This window comes from Gallinula chloropus (assembly GCF_964237585.1).
Source record: "Gallinula chloropus genome assembly, chromosome: 1".
Taxonomy (NCBI): domain Eukaryota; kingdom Metazoa; phylum Chordata; class Aves; order Gruiformes; family Rallidae; genus Gallinula; species Gallinula chloropus.
In genome coordinates this window covers 200,215,863-200,228,585 of record NC_140085.1, presented here as the reverse complement: position 1 = coordinate 200,228,585, position 12,723 = coordinate 200,215,863, and the positions used below count along the sequence as shown (strand labels likewise).

The following is a 12,723-nucleotide window of genomic DNA, read 5'->3' as shown; positions in this document are numbered from 1 at the left end:
AGTGCCTGGGTCTTCCCTGCCTGCTTCTGGCAGGCCTGAGTCAGAAACAGACACAGGAGGCAGCAAGGAGGGCAGTGGGATGGAGCAGAAAGGGATGCATGCTGTGAGGGTGAGCCCACAGCAGAAGCATGGAGGAGCAGTGGGGAGCAAGGACGTGTCCTACAGAGGAGCAGGGCATGGAGGGGAACTATGTCCCAGCAGGAAAACAGGACACACATGGGGTTGTATCCCTGTGGACCCACAGTCCCGGGGAGGCTCCCCATCCCTGCATCCTGCTTCTCCCAGCAGCAAGGAAGGGAGAGGCTTCCTGTGAGCAGGGTATGCATCTGGATGATGGGCTGATCCCACTCCTTCGACAGTCCCAAGGCAGCCAGTTCTGGTGCTCCATGTTTCCTGTGGGGTCACCAGGTCCCACCTCCCCTTTGATGGGCTTGGGGTGAAAACAGCACCAGTGCAAAGGCATGGTGGTCACTGGTCCTGCAGTAAGAGCAGAAACCCACTGGCTCTGGTTCTGGCCTGCTCATTTCTGAGTGTTCTATGAATTCAGGTGCAATTCATCCCCTCAGCACCAATTTATTGTTTTTTTACACAAAATGACAGTTCAGTTAGAAGAGCAAGCCTACCAGAAAGGATCTTCTAAAAACATTCTGAATAATGAGACCAAGGTAGGGGACCTCCATGACCTCATGCCCAGTGACACTCTCTCCCTCCCAGCACTTCCAGTGGGTTTTCTCCTGCCTGGGTTGATCAAGACCCAAGCTGGGGACTGCTGGGGGAATGTTGGCTGCTTCCACAGTCCCCTGTCCTTGCCCCAAGCCCAGCTGTCCCATGGGAAGTTTTGCATGCCTGGAGGGACAGTGATGGTCCATGCTGCTTCTGCAGGGATCCAAGTGTGCTCCCAGGGCACACGGTCATTGTGGGGGAAGTCAGAGGCCACCGAGCAGCCAGGAAAGCCAGCATGATGGCCAGACATGGGCATGACCTCCTAGGAGAGGCGGTGGCACTGCTTGCTGTTAGCTCCACCATTATGTCTCCTAAGGGTAACCTGGAAAACACAAGTTCCCATCCAGCCCTGAGCTTTACCATGGGTCCTCAGCCCCATGTGAGATCAGGGGCTGATGTCAATCTGGGTCTCATCTCTCACCACTGCCCTGCTTTGCATCCCAGGGCACTGGGAAAGGCCCGAGGCCCGAGGCCCGGGCTGCGGCAGGGCCACACAGGGTTACTCCGGAAAATATGCATGCTGAAATGTTATTCATCTGAAGCTGAAGTGGCCGGTATGAAAGAAAATAGCTTGTGGTCTTTCATACCTCGAGTCAATGAATTCCTGGGCCTTTTATAGCTCAGGAATGCCGGGCGCTCTCGGATGGTTTTACAAGGCCATGAAGCCGCAGCGTAAGGTCTGGATCGGCATTAATCACCAGCAGAGACGATGACAGCTGCTCGTGTTTTACCCGGCTTCCACGGGGTATGGCAGCTCTGCACGCTGCTCCCTGTATCCCCACAGGTCAAAGGCACTCGCTTTGGTCTGTGTCTCTGTGTGTGTGGGTGCTGCCTTCAGGCTTGTGGAGCTACTGGCATCACCAGTTTTAGTACTGGGGTTCATGGGTGGGTCCATGCCCAGCACGCTGGTGCAGCGCCAGCACGGGGTGCAGCTCAGCACTGGCCTCAGGCACATCCCTGCACTGCTGTTTGAACAGCACTCCTGCACCATCGGGTTGAGGAGGAGTGGTGCCCAAATTTCCATGATTTAAGAGCAACAGAAGATGGAGTTTGGGGTCCATGTGCAGATGGTCTCATGAGCCCCCATCGCTGCAGGGTGACGGCTAGGAAGGGTAGCCCAGCACAGGCCCCTCCAGGTACCACCAACTCATTGGGGCTTTGTCATCCCCATGCTGTCCTCTTTCTGGGTAAGCAGCTCATCTGCCATAGGGTACCCAAAAACCTGAGTAAGGGGGTCCAGAAATACAGTAGGGTGCTCAGAGCCAGCCTGGCTGTATCCAGACCCCAGACTGGGGAGCCACATGACAAGCAGATACCTGGTAGCATCCTTCCTGGAGAGAAGGGATGCCATCAAGGCTTGAGAGATGGGTCTGTGTGAACCACATCAAGTTCAACAAGGTCAAATGCAAGGTCCTACACATGGGTCAGGGCAATCCCAAGCACAACTACAGGCTGGGCAGAGAATGGATTGAGAGCAGCCCTGAGGAGAAAGACTTGGGGTGTTGGTTAACTTAAAGCTCAACATGAGCTGGCAGTGTGCACTCGAGCCCACAAAGCCAACCGTGTCCTGGGCTGTATCAAAAGCAGCGTGGCCAGCAGGTCATGGGAGGTGATTCTGCCCCTCTGCTCTGCTCTCATGAGACCCCACCTGCAGTGCTGCATCCAGCTCTGGGGTCCTCAGTACAGGAAAGACATGGAGCTGTTGGAGTGAGTCCAGAGAAGGCCATGAAGATGATCAGGGGCTGGAGCACCTCTACTATGAAGACAGGCTGAGAGAGTTGGGCTTGTTCAGCCTGGAGAAGAGAAGGCTCAGGAAGATCTTATTGCAGCCTTCCAGTACCTGAAGTAGAGGAAAGCTGAAGAGGGACTGTTTGCAAGGGCAGGGGGTGATGTGGCAAGGCGGGGATGGCCTTAAACTGAAGGTGGTGAGATTTAGATCAGATGTAAGTTAAGAAATTCTTCCCTGTGAGGGCAATGAGGCCCTGGCACAGGGTGCCCAGAGAAGCTGTGGCTGCCCCTGAATCCCTGGCAGGGTTCAAGGCCAGGTTGGATGGGGCTTTGGGCAACCTGGGCTAGTGAAGAGTGTCCCTGCCCATGGCAGGGGTTTGGAATGAAATGGTCTTTGAGGTCCCTTCTAACCCAAACCAGTCTCTGTTTCTGTGATTCCTTGCCTGTTTTTTTTTCCTGGGGTTACTATGCAAAATGTACTTTAACTTCTAGACAGTGTTACAGCGTGTTCTCAGTTTCTGGCAGGAGCATCCATGGTGGGGACACAACCTGAAAATGGGTAAAACACCTGTTTATTATACCTGAACACAGCTGGCCATGAGGCTTTTCCCACCCTAATACTGGTTTGGCCTCTCTTAGTTTCTTTTCTCCCATGGCCTTGAAAAACCAAGCTAAGCTCCAAATTTTACTTTCAAGTCTCAACCTGAAGAATGTTGAAAAGCCACAATCCCAGCAATTGCCAAATTTTTGTTCCTGGTGTTAAAGAACCAGGGCACTACAAACACTTCCAGCTGCTATGCCTTGAAGGGTCAGGCTGACCTGTGCTCACATGGGCAACATGAGGTGTGGGATGTTAGTGAAACCGTTGCTTGCGTTTCTGCAGCCCCCTGGGATCTTTGCTGACCCATTCCTGCCCAGGGCAGACTGGCTTTTTTAACTTGTGTGAGCACCTGTGGAGAGGAGATTGGGACAGGCAGAGGAGAACCCGGAGGAGAGAGATGCCCTCAGTGGTTTTCATACCTTTCATGCCTGCAGCTCCTTGGGACCCGGTTCAGGAATTTTCTAACAGACACTTTGGAGAGCATGTGAGAGCCTGCTGAGCAAACCTCCCTTACGCAAAGCCAGACACCCGGTAACGCCGGCTCCCCTCCCCCCGTTTATTTCAGTTCTGTGAGCAAACACACCAGCAGCGTTTGCACCGGGCCCGAGCACTCCCCTTGCCTGCACGACAGCTTGAAATGGGATCTGATCTCTGTTCCTCACCAACGACGTCAGTGTAGAGTATCTAGACCTACAAGGTATTTAGGAATCTCACTCACTCTGATCCAGCACCTGTCAAATAAAGAAGCCCCAGACCCTTCAAGAACAACGACGAAGATCAATGTGGGGGCTATGCTTAGCTGGAAGGTACATTTAAAGGATCTTCAGATCCTCACAAAGCATCCCGTTATGTTTCCATCCTGTTTCCTTGAGGTGAAGATGATCTCCCTGAAATGTGGCTCCTCATGCTTGTCAGAGCTCTCACTTTGTCCCTCTGCTTTGCAGACCTGCTGGTTTCGTGCCCACGTACACCTACCGACAGCGCCCGCTGCGGGGCCTCTCATCAACAGCTACGAACACCAGAGGAGACCAACCTTAAATTCCCTGAGGTATCACTTAGCACGCTGTGTGCAAAGCCTAGAGAAGCATTTAAAAAGTCCTTTTTCCTCAGGGGCTGAATACATTCACACTGGAAAAGTGAGAAAAGAAACATGTTTATACATTTATTATATACAATATTAAGGCACAAGTTTAAACAGCAAAGAATAAGAAATCTTTGGCTGACCAACAATATCAATATTTGCTGTGGGTGACACATAACGTTCTTCAGTTCCCCCCCTATGTACAAATAACCCTCCAGCTGTACAACACTGTACACCAACTTCTCTATACAACCAGCAACGAGAAAATAAATGACCGTATTTTACAACGAGTTACCAACATCACCTGGAATGGCTACAGCACAGTTTCCCAAAACACAAAACAGTTTGAAGAGCTGGGAAAACCAGCACAAATGGAGTTGCACTACTCTGCTGAGAGGGGCTGATTTATGGCAGTAGTGCTCCACACAAGTCCTGCTAGTGCTCAGGCTGGGAGGAGACCCACTGGTCCTCCAGAACTTCCCTCCAAGACAATTAACATCTCGAGTTCAACATAATCAGGAGAACAAACCTTTGAGTTTATTTGAGCTGGTACTCCAAAGGAGAATTGCTACACCGTAGTCTCTAACAAATGGTTTACTATATGTGATCATGAACCTAGGGCAGTGTCGGTTGTAAACACACCTTGGGATACCAGAAACTGGAGGGATGGTGGTCTCCACAAGAAGGAGGAGGAGGAGAAAGGAGGAGGAAGAGAAGGGGTGCTGTACTCTAGCTGACTTGGAGAAGCTGAGCTGTGCCACCACCAAATGTAACCAAAAGCCACATCACACACACTGATCCAACACCGTTTCCGCCGGACGCCCAGCTGGCTGGCTGTACACAAATATTAAATAGTTACAGCAAAAGGAATAATACAGCTGGTAAGAGAATGCTCAGGGACTTCCAAGCACCTGGCTATCCTTATTTCTTGGAGAAGAACGATGAAATGAAATATTCCCCACTGTTTTGCTTGTATTCCCTTGTTTTGTCTTCCCCCTGCCCCGCTGCCACCACAGACACTCGAGGAAGGGCAACAGAGGTGGGTCGGTGCTGCTGCCACACATGGGGCCCGGCTTTTCTGCAAACAATTCCAGCCTTTAAATTAACTTCAGAGGAAAAGAAAAAGCATAATAAATTTACAAGGCATATATTAAGCCACGTAACATCTTACAAGGGTTTTACACGCCTGGTTTCACAATGCAAAGCTGCTAATACTCCACACACACAGTTCGCTTGCCCGCACAACCTACCTACCGCTACCGCATTTAACAAGTGCAAAGATCAGAAAGAGGCGACACCAGCATGTGTCTAAGACTAAGTACACCAAAAGTAAGTGCATAATTTAACATAACAATTCTGGGTTGTTGGGTTTTTTTAAAACAAGGTATCAACCAGGCAGTATTGAGCACGGGGTGCTGGCCCTGAAGGCTCTGAGGTTGGAAGTTTTGAGTGAAAGCAGAGTTTGAAGCGCCCGGTGTTTTCACAATCAAGGGCTCTGATTGGATGCCTAAAGGTAGGGGTGACCTTGAGCCAGCTCTGAGCACATGACTACTTCCAGCACCCATCAATTTTCCACTCCAGACAGTTTCAGGTAAAAGCCCATCACCCTTTTTCCCCAAACCAATAGAAAAATACCTCAAAGAGGAACATTTCCCACTCAGCACGTGCAAGGTGTGAAGGAACCTCTCTGCCATGATGGGAACAGCTGGTGAGTTGGCTTTCTGACAGACAGCCACCACCATCAGGGACCAAGCTGAAAATGGGAAATGTTCCATCCTGGGTAAAATGAGGTGAAAAGCAGCTGTGGCTCAGCACAGAAAACAGATGACACTCATGCTTTGCTTTAGCCTTTAAACCCTTCCCAGCCCAATGCTGCACCCCTTAACATCCAGTCCCATGACAACTGGCAGGGACAGCAGGCAGTGAAAATGGCTGCAGGCATTGAAAATAAGGACAAGACCTGTTCTTACCACAGACACACTGATTCTTCCACTACCATGAATCAGTGCACAGTTAAAGGTATTTTCTGACTCTCTGATTCTGATCTTACACTCAAACCCAGCTTAACTCCACTGGAAACTTACCCATGCAACCCCCTCTGAATGGGCTCCTGCACTGCACAGCCCTTCGGGGAGCTGCTGGGGTCCACCCCCGACTTTCCCTCCTGAAACCTTCCCATCTTTACAAAAGGGATTGCTTCAGCAGGGTCCTCCTCCCCAACCCCACCCCCCCGCTTTCATCCTTCATGGGAATTCCAGCCAACAACTGCTCCTACCAAAAAAAGAAGTCTCAGCAAGCTCTGAGGTTGCAAGACACAAATATTTGCATTGTAAATCCAGCTCCAAGAGCAACACTTGTCCAGCCAGGAAAGAGGCACCTGACCTGCCGGCCCAGGAAAACCACACCACACCACTTCAAACAAATACTGACAAGAACCTGCCGTGCACATCTACGGACTGAAATTAAAGCAGTGAATACTTCTGAGAAGTGAACTGACACTGAGGAAGATGCAAGTGTCTCCTGGGTTATTCCGAAATCTCCTCTGGCCTCAAAAGAGCGGGATTTCACTCCCTGTCCCAGCTGCAGAGAGGCAGGAAAACAGAGCAGCAGTTCACACCCAGTCTGTAACTTTGCTACCTTCTCTTTACACCAGAAAATGCAGTTTCCTTTTCCCTCAATGATCCCCTTCTCACGCCACATTCCATTTTCAACTCCCCTTTCTGCACAGAAAATCCCAGACGTGCATTTCAATGCTCAGAATTCTTCAGCGTTCTAAACTTCTCGCCTGGTCCAAAGTCTCAATGTATCCGACTCAAGCTTCGTTTCGGGCACGCACTTTCTCCCTCCTTCTTCAAACTCCCAGGGTTAGTTTTTAAGGTTGGCACACTGAGGACCATCTTGGACCTGGCTGTATGCACACAAAACCCCCGAGATCCGGTCCTCTGCTCAGATGAGGACTTCCATCATGTCCGTATCTGGAAACTCAGGCTTGTGCAGCAAGCTACTCACTCTGCCTTTGCTGTCAGGCAGCTTCCCATGGCTTGAGTTTTCTGCAATAAGAAGGGAAAGTTGGTCTTCAGCTCAAATTCAACAGCAAATTGTTCCATGCAAATACAAAACCACTTTTTGGGGGTGCTGGAGCACATCTTAACTGTACATTCTGTGAGTATGTCACCCTGCGCAATGACAGCAGGTGTGTTGGTGTGCACAGACCCCTAAAGGGCAGGCATAAAGATGGGATTTAAGAGATACAGACCACAATGTGTGTCTAGCTGTCTATTTCTTTAACCATACCCCTCAAAATCTGCACTTTCTTCTTACTACCCCCACCTCCTCCCACCCCCAGCTTCCTTTAAAAATTAGGGAGAAAATGCTGCCTTCACTACCTATGGTTTAAGTTGAAAAACAGAAGGGTGTGAGTACATGAGCAGGTGTGGAATGTGTTCAAGGTGTGAAACTCTGTAATTTTATCTTTGGCTGCATGAATTACTGTGTGTGTTGGAAACTCTGCCCACCGCCTGCAAGCAGAGCTTTACAGAAGCTGTCAAGCATGAAGCCCTGCAAAACCAGATCAGGCAACCTTGTAAAGTTCTCTCCCTATGGATTCAGCTTCCCTAAAGAAACCTCCCAACCATCCTACAAACTGCTAAGGCATCACCCCTCCCAGCTCCATCACTACTGGGGTGTCCCTGGGGATCTGCTGACAGCCCTGGTGTTTCACACCCATGTGGGGATCTGGCAGAGCTCACCCAGTTTCTCGCTGGCCATTCGCGTCCCCGAGGGCCGTGGGGCCGGGCTGTGTGACGGGGTGGTACCCAGCCGCCCACGGCCAGGGAAGGAGGCAGCAGCGGGCCAGAAGAGTTCGGCGCCTTTGTCCGTCTGGGTGCTGCTGTCTTTGCTGCCCGTTTTCGCGTGGGAGGCTGCTGGCACCGGGACGGGCATGCAGGACAAGGAGGGCAGGGGAGGAGGCAGTGAGGGGCCCGATGGATGGTCGTGGTGCTCCTTCCCTAAGAGCAGCCCTGAAAACACACAGAGGTCAGTCACATCCAGGCTCAAACATAAGTGCTGTCCCCTCATCCAACCCCAGAGCTACGATGTGTCGGTCTGGATACGTCTCTAGGCCTTCAGCTTGGCTTAGCTTTTCCCCTTGACACTGCTCACTGCTCTTGTCCTGACAACCACATGGTACTTCCCTGCAACAAGAGCCTTTTGCAAGCAGCTGCCCCTTCCTGCATCCCCTTGTGCTCACCCGTCCCAGAGGTACCTACCCCGGCACATCCCTGTGTGCCTCCCAGTCCTCATCCCACTCATCTCCACATCGCAGTCCTGCACTCACCTTCCCATTCATCTGCCACATCGCATCATGCAGTCCTATCCAAAGGGATGCTCACCCTCTTGTTTAACCAGGATTTTTTTCTAGCCCCAGCTTGTTATTTACTCCCACAAAGTTGCAAACATCATCTGCATGCCTGGGAGGATTCCCACCCCCCCAGCTATGGCTTTCTACACCAGCACAGAACAATTAAGATGATTAAAAATATAATTAAGATATAATTCAAGGTTAAAAAATGACTAATTTTTTACTTCAGCACAAGAACTAATGTTCTTCCCACGGAAAGTGCTCTGGAAATCAGCCATCAGGGTAACATGTGCCATGTCCAGGGAACTTCTGCTGAGCTCAAGCTGCAGGATCAGGATGAAGTGACAGATAAGCCAAAGCCTGACCAAAACCCAAGCTCACCTATGCTTCCCTTCCAGATCTTCTCTTCCTTCTTCTCCTCAGCTATCTGGTTGCTGGTGAGCGAGGTCTGGCGTGAATGCACACCCGTAGCAGCAGCAATGGAGGGGACAGACCGAGCTGGTCGCAGGCTGGCGCTGTCGGTTTTCCCAGGGTCCTTCCGTGACCGTTGCTGAAGGACCTTGATCATGGCATCCTTCTCAATTATTTTTGCATGGAGATTCTTTATTCTGCCAAAACATGAATGCTCTGCTTACAGGAATGGAAGCAGCATTCATACAGGCTGCTCTCCCTACCCCAGCGATGCAGGATGTGTTCCTGGATACATGTCCTGCTGCTCCACTTGGGTAGACTCAGACAAGGCATCTCCCACCAGTTCCTTGGAGGATAACCATGCACCTCGACACAGGGAGCATTTCCAATTATGAAGCCAAAGCTGGGAACTCTTTTGTGCGAGGTTAACTGAACCCAGCTATTGCTGTGGCTTTACTGACCCAGGAGGAGCAATGAGGGCAGTATCTTGACCAAGCTGTGCACTACCACCTCCATCAGTACCAACACGCAGGCAATTTCCACCTCTGTAATACCTCAAGACCAAATCTGGAAACCCTCCCCTGGTAGGTTGAGATAACCCCACAATGTGGGTCTGTGGTCTCCTGGAGTAAAGATCTGCTGAAGCGAGCAGAAAGGTTCCCTTGGCTTTCTCTTAGCAGCTCTTGCTTCTCCCTCAGTGCTGCAGAAACAATCAGTGAGCAAAGCTTGCTGCTTCTTTGACATAGACCCCAGAGACTCTCAAATCACCAAAAAATAGGATTATCTGAGATTTTTCTCCAGGAATGATTAACAACAAATCATACCAAAAGACTATAAAACCACATCTACAAAAACCCCCACAACTGTACACGTACAATATGAGAGCCAGATGGCTTCAGCTCGATTGTGATGTACAAACACCATGTTTTGGGAAGCAGTGAAAGCTAAAATGCCACATCTGGAAAACCTATACATACAAGGGAGATAGACTCACGAGGCACTTCACGATGGCATTAGTTTTCATAATCAGATGTCTAATTTGCAATGAAACTACAAGATCCTAATCTATGTTTAATGAAGCCAAAGGCAAAACTCCATTACTTCAGTGGGAGCAGGATTAGTTTGCATCTGTGAGTGGAAAACAAAACCCAAACCCAGTAAAAACAACCAGTGATATTTTCCACAAGTAACAAGTGTACCTTCTTATTAAAGTGTCTGCAGACTGGTGGTTTTGTGAGGAAGCCAACGTTGAAGAACAGATTTTAAATATCTTTTCAGTAAAAACCTAGAGGAATACACAAACCTTTTCAAGGGATTTCTACTCATCAAGAGGCCACCTTCCACCAAGAAAGAAGTCTGGATTAAAAATACTGCCCAGATCTGTAAAAATACTGGCCAACCTCTTCTCATTTGTCTGTGAGGACAGGACAAGGGGCAATGGCCTCAAGCATAGGAAGTTCTGCACCAATATGCGGAAGAACTTTTCCACAGTGAGGGTGGCAGAGCCCTGGGACAGGCTGCCCAGGGGGTTTGTGGAGTCTCCTTCTCTGGATACCTACCTGTGTTACCTGTCCTAGGGAACCTGCTTTGGCAGGGGGGTTGGACTCGATCTCTGGAGGTCCCTTCCAACCCTTATGATTCTGTGAATCTGTCTAACACTCATTGAACTACAAGTCCACATGTCCACTTGTGTGCTGGAAATGCAGACGTATCTGCAACGATGAACATTACTCTCACCAACTGCCTGTGAGCTCCCCCAGATCCAAATATTTGGTATCTTGAACTACTTGGAAATGCACCTTTTTTGGTGGTGCTCCTGGTGCTACATTTTGCAGGTTTGTTCCCAAATGCCAATGTGACCATCACACAATACGGATGTGGGAAACTCTATCTAGAAGGTGCAATAAGCGAGACAAGGCCAAGCCCTCGCACTGCTGGTTATGTGGGAGTGGGATTACAACTCAGCTTTTACAACCTGACGCTCTTGTTTCCAGAGGGGGATTTTCACCGAGATTAAACAGGCATTCAGCTTCCTCACATGCCAACCTACTTTTCATAGTGGAACAGCCTCTGTTCTGTAAGAAGGTCGGTTTTGGCACAGAGGAGGTTTAACAGGAAGGTAAGGAGGAAGTTATCTAACAACAGCAACCCTTTAGTCCTTCTTTTGATGCCAAAGAGCAAAACTAAGTCAAAGTGAAGCTAAAACCATCCTTTCCAGGCTGAAGGGCATCCTGGTTTATCCGACCCCATCCCAAACCCCACAACGAGCAGGTTCAGCACAACAGCCTCTTACGTGTACTCCATGTCCTGGCAGCGGCGGTTGGCTTGCACGATCTCCTCCTCCTCCTGCCAGCCCCGCACCTCCAGTGCGCTCTCACTGTAGCTGCCGTTGCGCGAGTGGCTGGGGGCCGAGGCGTCCCTGGCAAAGCAGTTCCACACGGTGAGTCAGGCCCCGCAGACCGCGAGGGTGGCCTGGCATGTGAGACTGGTGCTTGCAAAGGAAACCTCAAATGCATGTCCCAAGAGCAACCTAGTGATGCCTGCCTGCCAAGTGGATGGCCATCTGGCATTAGGCTGTCTTGCTGCGGGCTACTCTTGGCTTGGGCTACATTATTAACACCATTAATTAACTGGGCTGATGGGAAAGAGAGCATGCTAAAAACATGGGTGACACCCATGGAGCTGATGACCGTCCTGAAAGGCAGGGTTGGACATCAGAGGGACTCAACTCACTAGGGAAATGGTTTCAAGTCAACAAGACTACACTGCAAATGAGAAACAGAACTGTACACTTGGGAAGGTGAAAACCATGGGAATTGCTGCCTAGACTGGAGTGCAAAAGAGAAGGATCACCCCGAGTCACACACGGAACTGCATTTCAAAGGTAAAGCTCATTTTCATGCCTGCAAGGCTATAATCTTAGTGGCACCAAGGAAACGTGGTAGGATGGCTCCCATGACTGGAGTGTTGGGATGGAAGGATACAGGCTCTTTACAGGCAAGGGAGTTGAGGAGGGAGTGTCACTCTACATGCCAATGAGCAGCTGGAGTGCATGGGGCTATGCCCAGGGATGGATGAGTGAAGTTCCCACTGACTGGAAAAGGGGAAACACAACCCCTATTTTGAAAAAGGGAAACAAGGAAGACCCAGGGAACTACAGGCCAATCAGTCTCACCTCTGCCCAGTAAGATCACAGAGCAGATCCTCCAGAAAATTATGCTCAGGCACATGAAGGTGATTGGTGACAGCCAACTTGGCTTCACTAAGTGCAAACTGTGCCTGACAAATTTGGTGGCATTCTATGACAGTGCTGGTCGGTAAGGGAAGAGCGACTGATGTAATCTGCCTGGACTTATGTCAAGTATTTGACACTGTCATAGAATCAGTCATACACTCAACAGTCACACTCAAAGAATTGTGGTCAACCGCTCAGTGTCCAAACTGAGACCAGTGGTGAGTGATGAGTCCTCTGGGGTCAGTACTGCGACTGACACTGTTTAAAATCTCTGTTGGTGACATGGACAATGGGATCAAGTGCACCCTCAGTAACTTTGCCAACTACACCAAGCTCTGTGGTGCAGTCAACATGCTGCAGGCAAGTGACGCCAAGAGGGACTTTGACAGGTTTGAGAGATGGGCCTGTGCAAACTGTCTGAAGTTCAAGACCAAGTGCAAGGTCCTGCACATGGGTCAGAGCTCTCCCAAGCACAACTACAGGCTGGGTGGAGAATGGACTGTGAGCAGCTCTGAGGAGAAGGACTTGGGGTGCTGGTGGACAAAAAACTCAACATGAGCCAGGAATGTGCACTTGCAGCCAGA

The 12,723-nt window shown here is 50.1% G+C and overlaps 1 protein-coding gene across 1 annotated transcript in view; it reads right to left on the bottom strand.

Annotated features, from left to right (window-relative positions):
* Positions 1-4,201: 4,201 nt before the first annotated feature.
* The window catches only part of AMOTL1 (angiomotin like 1), a 63,149-nt gene continuing 54,627 nt past the window's right edge, over positions 4,202-12,723 (bottom strand). The window contains exons 10-13 of the mRNA XM_084279213.1: positions 11,198-11,323; positions 8,875-9,101; positions 7,883-8,152; positions 4,202-7,183 (exon numbers count right to left, since the gene is read on the bottom strand). Of these exons, the coding sequence (XP_084135339.1) occupies positions 7,080-7,183; positions 7,883-8,152; positions 8,875-9,101; positions 11,198-11,323 (727 nt within the window). The 3' untranslated portion in view covers positions 4,202-7,079. The remainder of the gene's footprint in view (positions 7,184-7,882; positions 8,153-8,874; positions 9,102-11,197; positions 11,324-12,723) is intronic.